This window comes from Mytilus trossulus, chromosome 4 (assembly GCF_036588685.1).
Source record: "Mytilus trossulus isolate FHL-02 chromosome 4, PNRI_Mtr1.1.1.hap1, whole genome shotgun sequence".
NCBI classification, from domain to species: Eukaryota; Metazoa; Mollusca; class Bivalvia; order Mytilida; family Mytilidae; genus Mytilus; species Mytilus trossulus.
Genome location: NC_086376.1, coordinates 25,496,930 through 25,515,406, shown reverse-complemented (window position 1 = coordinate 25,515,406; position 18,477 = coordinate 25,496,930). Strand labels below are relative to the sequence as shown.

Below are 18,477 nucleotides of genomic sequence, written 5' to 3'. Positions count from 1 at the left end.
GGACATTTACCTGTTATATGGTGGACAAGTGTAATAAACAAATTCAGTTTAAATGTTAATTGTCCAAATAAGGTTAATAAGACACCATGTGTAGAAATGTTAATAAAAAGAGACTTAGGTTAAACGTAAATAAGAGATTAGCCCAACAAAAAAGAATATATATTACATTTTGTTCCTATTTTGTGCTTAGATAATACGTAAATAAGAGATTAGCCAAACAATGAAAAATAATACTATTGCATTTTATTTTAATGTTGTGCTGTTCCACCACTGACCCATGTAAGTGGAGGGTCGATCGCTAACAATTATATTTAACCCCGCAACATTCTTTATGTGCATGTCCCATCCCAGGAGTCTGCAATTTATAGTGGTTACGTTTTAGATTCAAATCGTTGATTCGTGTGAATGCTTCCAGTGTTGTTATTTGACTTATATCTGAATTATTAATTTATTGAATAGCAACACGATGCCTGTCTTTTTTATCTTGTCTTGGGGTCAAATAATGTATACTGACAGTGCAACGGAGTATAATCGTACTAGCCATCACGCTTAAAATCCAACTTAGTGTGTCGGACTTCTACAATGTATGTGACATTTTTGTATTTAGATGTGAAGATATCATTTATAATTAAATTAAGTGTTTATATTTAGACTGTCCATATTATCCATATTTTGGATAGCCAACATTTTTCGAAAACTATTTGAATTCAAGTTTAAAGCCAGGCAGATGTACACATAATGTCGCGTTAGGTTAATTTAGACATGCAAAGTTACATGGCCTTGTCAGTTTATTTTCAATCTTTGAGTTTGACTATCCCTCTGGTATCTTTCGTCCCTTTTTTATATGACTGTTTTCTTTATTATTATACATGAACTTATCAGGAAGAAAGATAAAAAGTTAGCAATATTATTTATTCTTATTTTTGTTAAAACTTGAAAAATCAGCCTTCTTTTTTTGATGGAATATGATAAAATATTTGTAAAATATCGAAACATAGTTTATGATGACATTGGCATTTTAACGAACAAAATTTGTTTGAAAAAAAAAAAGGATTTATCTAACCAACATTTTAATAACAAAATGAAGTGTTTTTGTACAAAAAAAACTGCATTTTACATCTTTTACTGTAGTCGAACTTGACAATGTCAGACATTTCAAAATTAATCTTAAGATGATTGTTCACATCATGGTTGATTGTTTATACGCAAAAGAATGAGCACTTTGTGCACAGCCTCTATATAAACGGTTAACCGCATCTAAACGTCTTCTGATTCCTGCCATAAATCGACTAATTTGTTGCTAAGGTAGATATATGCTCGATATGATTCAAATCCGGGCTACGATCGGGTCAAGGAAGATAAATCGAATTCCATTGGAACAATGGATCTTCCTCCACGATGCTAAATTCCAACTTTGGCGAGCTCTGCACTACATTGGATACAGACAACGGTTGTCTGTTCGTAAGTAAAGGTCCCCGAATTGGTCTTATCATATGCACTACATTGGATACAGACAACTGTTGTCTGTTCGTAAGTAAAGGTCCCCGAAATGGTCTTATCACACGATAACTAGTAGCGATGAGTCGATTTCGAACTATGTTTGTTAAACGGCTCCTTTACGCCCACCACTCTCTGTTTAGGATTGTATTGTGGGGAATTGGTTTCTTTCTGACCAAGCTTCATTATGCTTGATTTTCCCCCAGCAGATGGCAGAGGGGTTCTTTTTGATCTCGGATAGTCTTTAACATCGTTTATTGCCCGATTTTTATTCTCAAAACGACTAATAGTGGAATGGTGATGACCAATAATACGTGTGGTTGTCACAGCGACATTCCTGCTTCCCTCATGCTGATAATATGCCATCTTGCTGCGGTTAAGAGTTGTGGAGGACCCATTCCAAAATGTCAATCACATAACTTTATAAACTTGGTTATTTAAAGTTTTGAAAACAATGAAGATAAAAACACCTGTTTTGTTGTTTACGGGTATAGTAGCTGCACGTGCAGATAAGAACTTATCGAATCGATAATTATTGATCAAACTCAGGTGATATTTAAATAATGTTTAACTAGTTCTATTTTAACAAATTATATCACAAAAAACTAAAGAGTGTTTTTTTAATTTTAATTTCAATTTGGTGTTGCAATACTTTTTTCCATGTTTATAGATGACGTTCTTAAATAATTCAAAAATGTTGTGACTATGTTGAACGCCTGTATCCAATAGAACTAGAGATAAAGGACCAGCAAATACAGTTAAGTCGGCTTCATATCTTGACTTACATCTAGAAATTGACAATGAGTGTCGGTTGAAAACAAAACTTTACGACGAAAGTGATGATTTCAGCGTTCTAATTGTTAACTTTCAATTTCTTAGTAACAACATTCCAGCAGCACCTGCATACGGGGTATATATCTCCCAATTTATACGATATTCCCGTGCTTGCATTCACTATCATGATTTTCTTGATAGAAGATTGCTGCTCAAAAGGAAGCTATCAAAGAGATCCAAATGGTGAAGTTGAAATCATCCCTTCGTTAAGTTTTACAAACGTCATCACGAGTTGGTTGACCGTTATAAAATGACCGTTTCTCAAATGATATCGGATATGTTTCGTACGTCGTTACTACAATTCCCTTCCCTTTCATGAATATGACCTACCGAATTAGACTATTTTCCTGATATGTTATAACATAAGCAACACGACGGGTATCTTTCGTCTCTCTTTTACATGAGTTATGTTCCCATAAGATTATAAAAAAAAATGCACTCTCCTATTTAAATTAAAATATAAGTAGAGATAAAAAGATATGTGTGAATGCAAATCATGCAAGTATCGGAGAACAAAAGAAGAGGGTCAACTAAAGGAACATTACGGCATTCTCAAATCATTAAACCTATATCGTAACATTACTTTTAAAAGATCCTGTCATAAAAAAAATGAGAACTAATTCTAAAAAGATAACTAGCGTCCTAATGTATGATGAAAACGAAACGAAAAACAAATATGACAGTTACTAACCACATATTTAGAAGTACAGGCTCCTGACGTGCGACATACACAAGAAAACGTGGCGGGCTTAAACATATGCGTGGGCGCTCTTATATAGAACGATTTTTTTCCAAAACTTTCCAAAACAGTACAGAAAAAAGATCGTATGCAATACAAATAAAACTTTTACAGCAATACAATACCGATAACTATAAAACAAACTTTTAAGTAGTATATTTATTACAAAAATAACTGTAAATGAAATACAACATCGTAATCAAATTCCTCCAAATGTTATCATAATTTCACATGCGTCAAAAAATTTCAGTAAACAGATTATTAAAAGATTTTAAAAACCTGAAAATAGTACGTGAACTATAAGCCTAAACAAGTGCGTATTTAAAAAAAAAGCCAACTATTTATTGAAGAAAAGAGAAAATCAGTCACCAGATGGAAAATAAAATCACAGGACATGTAAAAGTCGTCCTGTTTGTTATAAATGTTTGTAAAAAGATTACATCGATTAACATATTGCTAAAGAAGTTTAAAAGGTAAAATATTAAACATATCGATCACCAAGGAAAATTCAAAACAAAGAGTCCCTCAACTCATACTTAAAAGACAATAAATCCTTTTTAGCATTTTATTTCTGAAACTAGAGTCTTGAATTTTTTTTCTCTTAATTGGCATCATAGCTATTACTTTTAATGGATTTGTTTGCTTAATAAACAGTGTCTTCCTCTTCGGGAATAAATTGTGATCCTCTCGTAGCGACTAGTTGTTTAATTGTATGAGACACACTTCACGCAAGCGATTCACATGAAGAATGTTAAGTACCTAACATTGTCTTTAAAAATGCTCTTTCGTAGGATAATTCAAACTTTAATAGCTCTATTGATCGCATCAATTCCTTTATCCTCGAAAAAATATTTAACATATTTGGAATTTGATGCGACTGTCATATACGTGAGAGATTTAGCTAGCTATAAAACCAGGTTCAATTCACCATTTTCTACATAAGAAAATGCCTGTACCAAACAATGAATATAATTATCAAAGGTACCAGGATTATAATTTATTTACGTGCGTTTCGTCTACATAAGACTCATCAGTGACGCTCAGATCTAAATAGTTATAAAGCCAAACAAGTACTTGTTTGGCTTTATATCTATTTGGATCTAAGCGTCAATGATGAGCAGTCTTATGGAGACGAAACGCGCGTCGTATTAAATCATAATCATGGTACCTTTGATACCTATTTGTTGTGTCGAAATTTATTTTTTTCTTCTTTTATTTTTTGTTTTTTTGGTAAGACATAGAATCTATTTTCGTCAAAAAAAGTTCTAAAATTTAAAATGGAGCAAATAATCTTGAAATTAAAGTATAACAAAGTAGAAAGTACGTCTTGTTTTGTAATACCTTTTCTGAAAGCTTTGGTTTTCTTTTTTTAATTTTCTCAAGTAAAGGGAAATCAAACATTTTGTAAAATATATTGTATATACAATCACACCTAAAAATAGTTTAGTTTATTTTATCTCTTTTTATGGCGTAAAGTCTAAAAATATGTTTATTCTATTATGTTTTTCTCATATTTGGAAAATTCCTGTGTGACAATAAATACTAAAACCATACAACTAAAACCTATAACGGTCAATTACTGACTTATCTATAACCCAATAATCTTGTTTTTTTCATTCAAGACATCATCCAATGGTACTTAATTCCGAAATTTTTACTTGACAACGACAACACGACAGGTGCAATGATTGAAATGGGAAATGCCTGAACTCAAGAGACAGAGTTCATCGTGCGTTTTTGATGAGGTTTGATATGTGTTGTGTTTTGTGATGATTGGTAAAATTATCCACTTTTTGTTACTGTTGTGTCTGTTTTCTTCTGTGAGTGATATTTCTGATTCTTAAGCGACATTAATTTCATTATAGAAAACTATAGTACAGTATATTATAGTTTACAAGGATATATTGTTATTTGCTGAATGTTATATATTAATAGGGTTTATCTACCTTTTCGTGTGAACTATATATGGTTATGTTTGAACTTCTTAACATGTAGTCAACAAACATATTTCAGTATGGCTTTTAATATGTGTTCATGAAATATTACAAAAAAAACCGTTAAGGCCGTTACAGATGGTTTGAAAATGTTTTTGGCAAAAGTTTTTCCGATTCTGTTCTTGGCCTAAAAATGTTTATGCATGATTTAATGTTGCTATTACTTTTTCATGTAGTGGTTCAAGTGTACTAATATTATTAACGTAGACCCAGGCATATAATTGATCAAAATACGTTAATCTACATATATTTCAGAAACAAATGATTCAGTCTCATACACTATAATGTCATCAAACAACATAATGATTTTCTATTATCATGTAAAATAATACTAGCTTTCGCAGTTGTAAATAATAAACTGATCTATTAGAGTGACAGCATGATCATTTTTTGTCTCAACGGTGCCGTTTACTGTCAAACTCGATGTTTCAATTTTTGTTGATCAGATATTATATCTTAATCTGTGTCAATTACGCTTATTAATTTTTCAATAAAAATCAGAATTGTAATAGAATTTACATTGCAGCTGAAAATTTAAGCGTAACATAGTAGCACTGGTTTTAGCAAAGAAATAGTATATGTTTGTCATTGTTCCATAATATAAAAAGAAGATAATCTGCATCATTCATACATTCTAGATTTTGTTTCTTCCTACCAAAAAGTGCATTACAATTTGAAAAAAAAACCAAGAAATTCAAATAATCTCTTGCTTTGCATTTTCTTTTATTATTAAGATAGGAAATTTGACAACACAAGACAACTTAAGTTGTCAGTTGAATAAAACCCATTTTATTAAAATTAATACAATATTTCAATTTCGGAAATAAAACAAGTGATAAACTTCAGATATTTCAACGTCTTGTCAACAAATTCATCATTATCGATGAAATTCCAGAAAAGAGTTAAACAATATCAATTTTCTCAAATGCAGTTAAAACGTTAACGACTTTAATCCCTTCAGTCGTATTTTGTTGTTATAAAAATGTTATATTTGCCAGCATTTTAATCAATCTGATCATTCAATCCTTTATTTGAATATTTTAACGTATACGCAGTAATAGACATTGTCATTACTAGTATATAACATCTTATCTACATTATGTCTCTATTAATAACCTGCTGCCATTTTACAAAAGCCGTTAGGTATTTATCACATTCGCAAGCACGACGCTTTTTTCACTTTCAAACCTTTATTCTTTGTACAACTTATGTTACGAAACCACTGTCAAATTCATCTTGGATATAACCAGTCATAGACGTTTCAAACAAGTTCGCTTTGAAAAACCTAAAAAGGAGGACAGATACTTTCAAAACTTTTCTTTGCCAACAAAGGTCTCGATGCCACCAGCATCGGCAACATCTTTCGTCATAATTCAGTCAAAAATCACTCTCTACTTTTAAGATCATTTTGTACCTATTAATTCTTATACCGAAATCGAACCAATTCCAGCTAAAATGTTCAATAACAAACTTGTGTACAGGATACAAACATTGACGACTTCAAGTCTAAACCTCCTAACTGCACATGTGCTAGTTCCCTATTGATAAATATTCCGACTGGCCACGTTAAACTAGAAGCTTAAGGATTGCCTATAACACTTATCTACCGAATTTCTTATCCAAATGCCCGAAACATTGTAAGGCTAAATCTATCAATCGAGAACACAACTTCAAAATACTGATGTATTCAGTCGAGTATTATACCAGACACTTGGTTAAACGTGAGAAAGAAGACGTAGATACTCATTCCGTATGGATTATGGTTGTAAACTTGTTGATACAAATATTAATTAAAAAAAATGAATGGGTTTTTGAACACCATGTTAAGTCAATCTTTAAAGAACCACCAAATGTTGTAAAACACCTGCTTTTTCACCGTGACAAACATGTTTTTGTCCCCATAAATATAGCAAAAAATAACATTGTATTTGCGTGTTAATAATATTACATAAACAGCTTGATAAATGCATTAGGTATCGACAATTCACTTAGAAATTCAAAATACACCTCAACGACAATTCTGAATAGTCAAAGGTTTGTTCTATGTTCCTTTGGACTTTAAACCCAAAAATGAAGTACTTGATCTTCCTTCGCTGTATTTCATACATTTAAAACTACATGAGTGTCCTTACGGACAGCGTTATAATGCTTGGTCTTTCAAGTGATTTACTCCTAAAGCTGGGCATCAAAATTATTTCGAAACTACCTATTCTACATCAGATGTAAAAACTAAAACAAATCCAAGATCTCTTTAGAGTACATACAATCTAAGACTCTTTCATCTTGCAACATATTAAAAATATTTGACCTTCCTACACTGAATACAGGTATTCCCTATTTAAAACTAAAATCAAATTGAAAAAAATTGTGTATCTGCTTTGTTGAATAAACAAATAACTTGCCAATATATTTACCATTATCTGGCCTAAGAAGATTGAGACATCGTACTTTGTAAGAAATGAATCCCATACAAGCAAACAATTCTCTAAAACATTCAGTATAAAATTATTGGGTTTTTTTCAACGACATTATATTTGGTCATTTGGATGGCGTTTTTTTAAAACAAAAAATCGGCATTGCCGTGGAAATCAACTCCTCTTCTTGCCGACTTGTTTCTTTATTCATATAAGGCTGACTTCATACAGGAACTTCTTTGGAGGAAAAAAAAATAGCAGTATCCTTATCTATACTTTCCGCTAAAAATATGACGTTCCCTCACGAAATAATTAAAAATGTTTGCAACTTTGTTGAACGAGTCATCCTATTCGACTTAAGATAAAGGATACACAAACACAGTTGAGTATACCTAACAACTTGACTTTAATATAGACATTAACAATGTGGGATGCTTGGACACACTATTTTACGAAACAAAGAGATTGTTTCAAGTTCTGAATTGTGACCTTTCTATTTCTATTTTGCAACATTCCACCAGCGCCTGCATACGGAGTATATATATATATTATATATATCCGATCGAGACGATATTTCAGACCTGTATTACCTATGATGATTTCCCTGTTGCTGCTCACAATAAGTTTTTAAACCAGGATTTTCAAGTGGTAAAGGTGAAATCATTCCTTCGTTAATTTTACCTACGGCGCAATCACGAGTTGGTTGATTATTATGGAATATCTGTTTCACAGATGACAACGGATATGTTCCAAATGTCGAAACCACTATTCCGTCCACTTTTTCTCGAATGCGACTTACCGATTTGAACTAATCACCGGGTTTGTACTTGCTTGAGCAACACAACAGGTGCCATATGTGGAGCAGGATCTGCGTATCCTTTCGGAGCACCTGAGATCAACCCTTGTAATTGTGGGTATTTTTATTTTTATTTTATGATGGAGGGGACGTATCATCAGTCTGTAAATTTACAAGCTGTGTTTTGTGTACTGTTGTTTGTCCGTTTGTCTTTTTCAATTAAACATGGCGTTGTCAGTTTTTTTTATCATTTGGAATATCCCTTTTGTGTCAAACAAAGCTCTTTAAACGGAAATGTTTACAGTAATAGCTGAATATTAATAACTCACGTATAATAACAAAATCAATCTAGAGTAAACAATAGAGTTGACCTCTCGTACACACGTTGAAATCGATTCATATATAAAGAAGGGAATAAAGCAATTTTGAATCTTTTGTATTAAACAAACAACTGATTATTTGCAAATGAATAACTATATGCAGTTTAAATTATAAATATTACATGTTCCAGTTTCATTTTGTCTATTAAAGTTTGGGATCATAAAATGTATGATAGTCCATAATTTTAGGCGTCACCACCATCACTTTACCATTGTTATCAGCGTCATCTAATACTCGTAGAAAAGCTTCCGTAACACGATCAATCCTGCAAATTATAAGTCAACAATCTTTTCAATCAAGTTCACCTACTTTAAAAAATATATAATTATAAGAGTAGCTATTGGAATTTAATGGTGTATGTCGCGAAATAATATGCATTATTATACTTCACGTTTAAATGCCATATTTTGATTAGCTAATATGAGGGTGTCCATTTACTCTATCACATTGCTGAGAGGGTGACAATTTTTTTAATGTTACCCTCTCGTCTAGACCAATCAAGAATCGACAATTTAAAGGAAAATGAATCGAATATACATCAAGTAATTAAATATAATGCTTAAGTTCTACGTTTTTTTACTCAGAATTTATTATTTGACGGTAAAAAAAAATATTGCTTAACTTTTGCTGGGTTTTTTTTTACAATACCTGTAATGTCTATCACCCTCTCAGCTATGTGCTATTTCTATATTGTGTATTTTTTGTCCATTTTATTGTATCCCTTTTTGACATTTAAAAGGTTAAAAGGATTGACTCTTCTTGTCGACTCACTCAATTACCCAAGCTGTGATTCGTGTTCATTCAACTGGATGTCACTTCAGAACACAACCTCCATAAATAAGATTTTTATATTATTTGTCATCAAAAGAGGGGCAAAAAGATACCAGAGGGACAGTCTAACTCATAGATCGAAAATAAACTGACAACACCATGGCTAAAAAAGAAAAAGAGACAAATAATATGACACAAGACACAACTTGAAAAAAACTAAAGACAAAGCAAAACACGAACCCAACCCTAAATTGGGAGTGATCTCAGGTGCTCTGGAATGGTAAGCAGATCATGATCTGAGAGTACTTGCAGTTCAAAGCTAATAACAACTAATAAAAATCATGCATCTTAGACTAAACTATCAACATGTATACATCCAATGGATTTAGTGTAAAGACGTCATAAACAATTAGAGAATAACATGACCTTTTGCAATGCCAATATGCAGGTATTGACAGATTGTATAAATACTTACACCATTATACCAGTTATTTTCAAAGCTTTCCTGGCTAGTTCTGGTCCAACTACTCTATCATCAGTGCCTTTAATGATATCAGTTTCAGCAAAACTTGGACATAAACATGTTATTCTAATTCTGTTCCTTTTCAATTCTGGCTGCCGCTGAAAACATAATATTTGCAATGTACTATTGAAATAAGAGACTGGTTTTAAAAATTTAACAAATATATCGAACTGAAAGGGGACTTCAAAAGGGGGCCAATAATAAGTGATAAATTCAAACGTATCAATCAATAGATCAAGTGAAAAACAAATGTCACACTCCTGACTTTTATAGTGTCCGTGTGACATTATATAAATAACACATAGCTGAGAGGGTGATAGAGCAGATTGGTACCCCGAGAAAACATTGTCAACCGCGGCGATTTCAAGGGGTACCAATCTGCTCTATCACCCTCTCAGCTATGTGTTATTTAATTTATTATACTGAACGTCCTACCATATTTTGTCTTTTTCAGATTAATTTTATTTCAAAAGGATTTTCTATGACGTCACGTACATAACAACGTTACGAGTGTTAGAAATAAACAACAAGATGTTGTTTTTTTTATTTTGACAGTTAAATAATAAAATTTGATCCAAAACGTAAAACTTAAGCATTGTATTCAACTACTTGATGTAAATTCAATCCATTGTCCTTTAAATTGTCGATTTTTGATTGGTTTAGACGAGAGGGTAACATTCAAAAAAATTGTCACCCTCTCAGCTATGTGATAGAGTAAAATGACATCCTCGTATTAGCCAATCAAAATATGGCATTTTAACGTGAAGTATAATAATAAGGGTTTACCCGGATTTTAAAGCTAGCTAAACCTCCCACTTGTATGACAGCTGTTATGAAACTTGGCTTACAATTGGATGTCGACAATGAGGGTTGTTTGACAATTAAGCATAACGCCTTAAGAGATTACTAATATTATCCCACTATAAATCTTTGATTAAGCTACAGTCTGGTATCATCTGAATATACAGTTTAGGTTTATATTTATGTATTAACCAGTTGACGAGAACTTCATTATCATGTTGCGTTTATATTTCAGTTTTCCTGTGTTGGTCGCTGATAATATGGATGAATATGAACCAATGTTCTTAATGGTAAAGTTAAAAGAGAACGAAACAAACCATAATTATTGATCATAATACTTGTGGTTTTTTTCGTTAACTTTCAATGAAATTACTTTTAACTTTACCATTAAGAACCTTAGTTCATATTCTTTCATATTATCAGCGAACAACACAGGAAATCTTAAATTTGTGGTAGTTTACTTCCAAGTTTTTAAAACGGTTTAATTTTTTTGGTAATCTGTGTTCTCCACTGGTATGGAGTTTTATTTAGCAATCGATACAGGTTATGGTTATACTGTTGCTAGACAATCATATTAGGATCTGATATGTTTAAGGATGTACATCAATTCGCTCACTTCTACTTTAGACAAAGACTCGAAGATGCTACTATGAGTAGCGTTTGCAACACATTTTATGGCGTTTCTGATATTTTCTATGAAGTACAGTCATCTAGATATTTGAAGCCATGATTTAATATCAGCATGTTAAGTATTTGGGGTTAAATTTAGAAGCTTCTAACATTCTAACATTTATGGTCTTTAGTAAAATAATGTGTATCAATGTTTGTTTTATTATTTTGAGAGTGTAAGTGTTTTCCCCGCAAAAGCTCTTTTTTCGTAATTCCAATATCTGAGATTTAAAAGAGAAAGGTTGACAAGTTTAACCCATGTAACTCATGAATATCTTCAGTGGTTGTCTTTTTCATATCATGATGTGTATTTATCATTTTGGTGATATGTTTGCTGTTGACAGACATTTTGTATTCTTCTCTGTAATCATTCATAAATGTATACGATAAAGAGTAAATATGTCCGAATGTATGTATGTTTACACTTAGAAGAAAGATCAATTATGACTCACAGCCCAGCTTCTTGAAAACGCTACTACTCCATGTTTAGATGCTGTATAGGCTGGACAAAATGACACTGGCATAACACCTACAATCAACAGTTTCATCGTGTCTGTGTATATTTAGTTTATACATATATAATGTGCATTGCTAAAAATACATTGTATTTGTGTATATATATGTCTAGTAAGAGGGTGGAAATAGATATTATATCAAGGTTTCAATCAACCATTAAATATTATTGGCGCAGCCATTTTATGTAGAACATGGTATTCCGAATTCAAAGTATGCCTAATCCTGATTGCCATTTGGTCGATATGTGTAACCGTTATTTTTCATTATTAGAGACCTCATGCAGAGTGCATTATACCAAAGGCAAATTGATGAAATTGAAAAGGCCTTAGCTGATCTGAGGTTTTCTTTTAATTCTAGGATGAGATCCGTGTTTGTCCAGCCAAGGCTTCGTGTTGAAGGCCGTACGTTGACCTATAATGGTTTACTTTTATTAAATTGTTATTTGGATGAAGAGTTGTCTCATTGGCACTTATACCACATTTTCCTATATCTAGTTAAGTGCAGAAACAATAGACAAGGGATAAGTACAATTTACGTTAGGAAAAGACACGGGAAAGTTTATTTTTTGGACCGTAAATTACCGTTCGAATAATTTTTCTTTAATATTATCGAGGTTTCTGTAAAAAATCAACTTTCTAAAGTCGGTATCTCTTTTGTTTATGACTTTCTGTGCCTTTTGTTTTGTTTGCCTTTTGTTTTGTTTGCCTTTTGGTTTATCACTTTACGTTTGATTATGATTTTGAGCGCCATTTTGTTTCTTCTTTTCTCGTTCGGGTGTGCTTTTGTGTGCCATACAGTTATTGTGTTTGATCATAGTTTAAAGTGACCACCGGCTTATGACCGATTAACCCTTCGGTATTTCATATTAATTGTAATGTTCCTGGTAGTTGTAGATATTTACCGGTAAGTATATAGGCAATATTTGTCTTACCTGCCAAGGATGAAACATTCACAATTAAACCTCCACTATTACTTCTATTCTTCATATGATCCATTGCCAACAAAGACCCGTGTACCATTGCTGTCTAAAAAGTTCAAAAAGCTTGAAAAAATATTAGTTACAATGTTCATGCCTATGTATTTATTTTTATATTCATTTGTCTTTCTTATCAATGACTGCAATATATGAGTATTTGATAATGCCGTATTCATATAGGTGATTGGATTAGGGATCCGAGGACAGATATATTTACAAAAACGTAACAATGCAATTGCTTAGTGTCGATCCATAATAACCCGTACCATGCCCACAACTGGTTTTAGAATCAATGTGTGTATTTCCGATGCAAAGACCGGTTGCTTTTGACATGTATGTTTATTTCCAGCCATGTCAGTCATGATGGCGGGCGGGGACATTGGACACATATTTTAAGCTAGATACATCAATGTTGAATGTGGCTAAGTTTGATTGAAACTGTACCTGTAGTTTTCGAGGAAAGAATTTCATTGTGGGCCTGGTAAGCTTATAAAAGTACACTGTTTCTAAAGTTAGATACTTATTCAAACTTAAGTTTTCAGTATGTCATTGAGTTTGTCTAATATGAATTATTCCCAGTTAACTTTTACAAAAACATGCAAGAAGCCTATCTATATAAAAGTACATTGTAGAAACATTTTTTTTTCTGAAATATGTCAATCGAAAGGAGCTGCTAACTTTATCTTTCTGAATCCAAAATAAAACAAAATTGACTTTTTGAACGCAATAATCAATCTGCAGACTAGTAGTTACTGAACATGTAAACATATGATACATTCTCTCCCATATGTTCTATCTCAGCCATTTCGTCGTGTTGATCGGCATATATTTTTCAACTAGACACATCAATGATGAGTGTGATGAGTGTGGTCAAGTTTGATTGAATTTGGCTCGAAGTTTCAGAAGATTCATGTTGGGCCAGGTAAATTATAAAAGTCCACTGTTTTTTAAGTTCAAATAATAATTGGTTAACCCTCATTTGGAATATCCCAACTGAAAACAGATACCCAAAAATTTCGCAACAAAACCAGAAGTGCACTCACTAAATTAATATCTATGGTGGTTCTCCATTGATTCTCATTCATGATTCCAGCATTGTTAACCATTATATCAACGGTGTTGTATTTCTGAATCACTCGGTTAAAGAAATCTGAAATATAGAAGTGAAATATATTTTAAGGGTGCGATATCATACATTTTGAAAAAAAATGATTACAGAACTGTGAATTCGAGTCAAGTCTGATTGTCAGTGATTAAATGCGTTATTATTTATGATTTGGGTTTCCAACTATGATTTCAGTAACAGAGGGTTGTTGCTTCAATAAAACTCGAAACAAGTGTTCTAAATGGGGAAGAGCAAGTTCAAGTAATTTTACGAAAGTACCGGTTATCATGATTGGTTGCACTTCATGGGATATCTTTTTCGCAGATGACTAATACCTATGCCGTGGGCGAAGGGCATAGCTATTTGCGAACACGTCACCTTTCTCAGTTATGATACCGCCAAATGTTTTTTCACTAAACAGTCATTAGCATTGCGATAGGTGCCACAAAAGGAGTCGGAGTTGGTGTTTGTTTAAACTATCGGTGATGTTTCAGGGTAAGATAATTCATGATTATTTCTGAATTCGGAATTGTCTTTGGCATAGAGAAGAAATATTAACGTATCTGCTTTTAAACGAACCTTCAATATTGACTGCAACTTATATGATTTAAACGTGAACAACACAACGGGACTCGGTCATCAGTTGTGGAACAGAAACAAATGGCCTATCTGATTGACCTGAGATCAATCCATGGTTCTTTATTGACTTTGCTGTGAATTGATGCTCATAAAGAGTAAACATCAAATGTGGATTATACAAGAAACAGTGGTGGAGGAGTGAATAGAAACAAGGGGGTTCTAAAAGTAGCAACCTATAAAAAGAAGTTCTATGGACCAGTGACCAAGATAAGTTGCGAAGAATAATATAATGAACACACAGGTAAATATGAAAGCGGGAGGCTAAAATAGAAAGTAAATAAAAACTAATCGTTGATCTTTTCCGCTTTTATCCAATTTTCTACATTTGCCCTGTTACCTTTGAATTCTTCGTCTTTTCGGACATCACATGGTAGAAATTGCACATTATCGTCTCCGAAATTCTGTTTTAATTCATTTTCAGTTTGTTTCCCTTGCTGGACATCGACATCACAAAAGCATACCTAAAGACGAAAGGATATAATCTGTATATTCAATATTATGAACATATAATATCAGGTCTGTTAATTGGATTTTTTTACTTATGATTTTCGTTGTTTTAACGCCACCTTTTGCAGTGCTTTTGTGCGATTTCGTGGCGGCCAGTTTTAAGTGGTGGAGGAAGCTGGAGTAGTTTTTACCCGGAGAAAAACCACCGACCGTCGGTAGGAAAACTGACAGTCCTTTTCAATTAGGATTGGAGTTGAGTGCACCTGCAAGGGCGGGGTTCGAACTCACAACCTCTGTGTTTACTTGCTAGTGATTACAGTGGTTAATACGAAGACCACTCGGCTACGGAGGCCCCTGTTAAATGGAACTGTACTGTTTAATATCCGACAAAACGAGTGAAAAATTCCTTCGATTGAAAACATATATAAAGTTGATTTCATTAACTGCGAGTTCTCCCAGATCGGTAATTTTAGTGGTTTTATAAGTTGTTTTTGAGCTTTGTATCTTTTTGATAGATTAGGACCTTGTCCACGGATTTTTATAGTTTACTTTTAAGTTGTGCGGTAACATCACTGTCCCAGGTATAAAGGGGAACATGTTTGGAATGATAATTGCTGGATGAAACGTATTTTAATGCCTCGTTACTTGGTTATGAATATTTATTTTCCTATGCTCATATAGGTATAGGAAGATGTGGTACGAGTACCAATGAGACAACTCTCCATCCAAATAATAATTTATAAAAGTTAACAATTATAGGTCAAGGTACGGCCTTCAACACGGAGCCTTGGCACACACCGAACAACAAGCTGTAAAGGGCCCCAAAATTGCAAGTGTAAAACCATTCAAACGAGAAAACCATGTACAGTTGAACGCTGAAAAGTTCTTCGTTGGCAAATCAATTTATCGTTATCGCTAAAAAAAATGTAATCTTTCCCCAATTGTCATTTTCGTACAATTTTAAGCTCTAGTTTTGTGCATTTAATTTAATTTTCGATTATTTTTTAATTTAATGATTTGAAGAAAATTCGTTTTTCAAGACTTTCTATGTGTACTTTTAGTGATACATTATAGATTACCTTAGCTGTATTTGGTAAAACTTTTAGGAATTTTGGTCCTCAATGCTCTTCAACTTCGTACTTTATTTGGTCTTTTTAACTTTTTTGGATTCGAGCGTCACTGATGAGTCTTTTGTATCTACGAAACCGTCGCGTCCGGCATCTATACTTAATTTAGTCCTGGTATCTATGATGAGTTTATTTATACATATAAATTTTCAAATATCTCCTTATAAAAATAAACATAAAATGACAGTGGACTGTTGTAGTGGGAGATATTATGCAAAAAATCTTGATACAAGCATGAAAAAAGGTATAACGGTCAACTAAATGATAATTTATATAACAAAAAATCTCATTTTTTTTTTTGTAATTTCCCGTGTCCCGCTAGACTTTATTTTCCGTTTTCACGCCACAATAATTTGACTTTCACGCGTCACCCTTACAAAAAATCGGCAATCCCGAGTCACACTTAGACCCCAAGGAGATCCACTATTTATACGCATGTGCGAAATTTGTTATTATATATGTAGCATAACCTGGAAAATATTGTAAGATAACTTTAAAATATGATTTAAAGTCCAAAAAACACTGAGTATTCAGTCGAAAGTATAAGGTATTTATTTATACTTGAAGATATATAATTTAAGAAAATTATCATATGAGAGAAAGAAACAACAAGAAAAATCTGCAATAGGCATATCCAGTCCCTTTTACAAAATAATAACCCAATACCGTTCAGTCAAATATGAAAATGTAACCAATTTTATTCTTGAATGATTTTATCTTTGAGACGACCCCTCCATTTCACCTGTAAACTGTAGGTGTTAATAAGAAAGTTAAAATGTGAATGACAAAGACAAATCAAATTGTGTATTTATTTATATGACAAACATATACCATCATCTATCTTGCTTTCGAGATGTGGTTATTTTTAAATATTCGATCTAGTTATATGGGGAGATTATTTTTTGGGAATATTTATCTTTGAACTCATAGTACGAAATATTGACCTTTGAAAAAGGTCATATTACACGATTTATATATACAAACACATAACAAAGGTTAACATTATTTACCTTGTCTCCTCTTTTCAGTAATGCTTCGGTAAATGCTCTCCCAAAGCCTCGGGCAGCACCAGTGACCACAGCCACCTTACCTGACATGTTGAATATCGTTATCACCGTGGGTTAAAGTATAATATAAATCTATATATATATCTATACAACCAAAACTTCTTTAACTATGGAAACCAGATCGTGCTATACAGTTCTCAGTTTCATTAAAAAGCTTCTTTTTTATCGCTACAATTACTAACTTATTTTATTCACTTTATCGTGTTTTCTTGTTTACATCAGTCCCCTTTTTCTCTCCAATTATTGCCGTTTTATCTCAATGAATATAAGTTATCGAATCTTAATTTTCAAATAACCGAGTAATTCTAAAAAGTTTATGACAACACTTTGTCAAATTTAGTCGTCTACTCTTGTGTTCTTGTGCATTATAATTGCGCGCATATGGGAAATAATTTGTTACGTTAGCGCAGCTTTTGATTACATCTGCGCGCGATCCTTATGGCATTGTTCAGGAAACACAGGTCTCGAGACACACGTAATAATATAAAGATTATTCATAATAAAATATATTGTTGTACTGAATTTTAAACATACTTGTAAATTATATATTTTTCAAATTGAATTCTAAAACAACATAATTAGTGATCATGAGAAATACCATTATAGCTTAGTCTTTCCTAATATTACCGAATAGTGCTCGATTTAGTTTTATTTACGGAAGTAGATTTGTAAATTTCCGTCAAGGCACACACACATATGCATCGGCTGTTGTCTGATCTATGGTCGGGTTGTTGTCGCTTTGACACATTCCCTATTTCCTTTCTCAATTTTATTTGTTCTCGTTTGTCAGAAACAAGTCGGAGAAAAAAAAACCATTTGCAGTGGCGGATCCAGGAATTTTCATAAGTGGGGGCCCACTGACTGACCTAAGAGGGGGCCCGCTCCAGTGATTCCCTATATAAGCAACCAAAATTTTTCCCAAAAAGGGGGGGGGGGGGGGTGCCCGCCCCCCCCTAAATCTGCCTCTGATTTATTTTGTGCAAGATGGATTTACTTTCTGTACCCCATATTTCCTCCAAGTCATGTGGCTCACATCAGTAGAATCCAGGCGCATTACAAACGGTCCGGATTCATTCCATGTTCACTATGCAACTATGCAATGGGCAGTTTTATGCAGCACATCCATGTATAATATTCCAAATGACTCCGTCATGCACATTCTGTATGTGCCTTTTCCTAGT

General features: G+C 32.9%; 1 protein-coding gene across 1 annotated transcript; it reads right to left on the bottom strand.

Annotated features, from left to right (window-relative positions):
- Positions 1–8,742: 8,742 nt before the first annotated feature.
- LOC134713828 (15-hydroxyprostaglandin dehydrogenase [NAD(+)]-like) lies at positions 8,743–17,417 on the bottom strand. Its single transcript, XM_063575103.1, has 7 exons — positions 17,240–17,417; positions 14,993–15,116; positions 13,955–14,061; positions 12,867–12,960; positions 11,872–11,948; positions 9,902–10,047; positions 8,743–8,920 (listed from the first exon to the last, which is right to left on the bottom strand). Exons 1-7 carry the CDS (start codon positions 17,324–17,326, stop codon positions 8,800–8,802), a joined length of 756 nt encoding a protein of 251 aa, XP_063431173.1. The 5' UTR covers positions 17,327–17,417; the 3' UTR covers positions 8,743–8,799.
- Between the last annotated feature and the right edge of the window lie 1,060 nt (positions 17,418–18,477).

Excerpts from the sequence above, each read along its gene's own strand:
- LOC134713828 (XM_063575103.1), bottom strand. The coding sequence starts at position 17,326 with ATGTCAGGTAAGGTGGCTGTGGTCACTGGTGCTGCCCGAGGCTTTGGG. Across the intron at positions 10,048-11,871 it reads CGTTTTCAAGAAGCTGGGCT|CGGCAGCCAGAATTGAAAAG; the intron begins GTGAGTCATAAT and ends TTATGTTTTCAG. Across the intron at positions 8,921-9,901 it reads AAAATAACTGGTATAATGGT|GATTGATCGTGTTACGGAAG; the intron begins GTAAGTATTTAT and ends TATAATTTGCAG.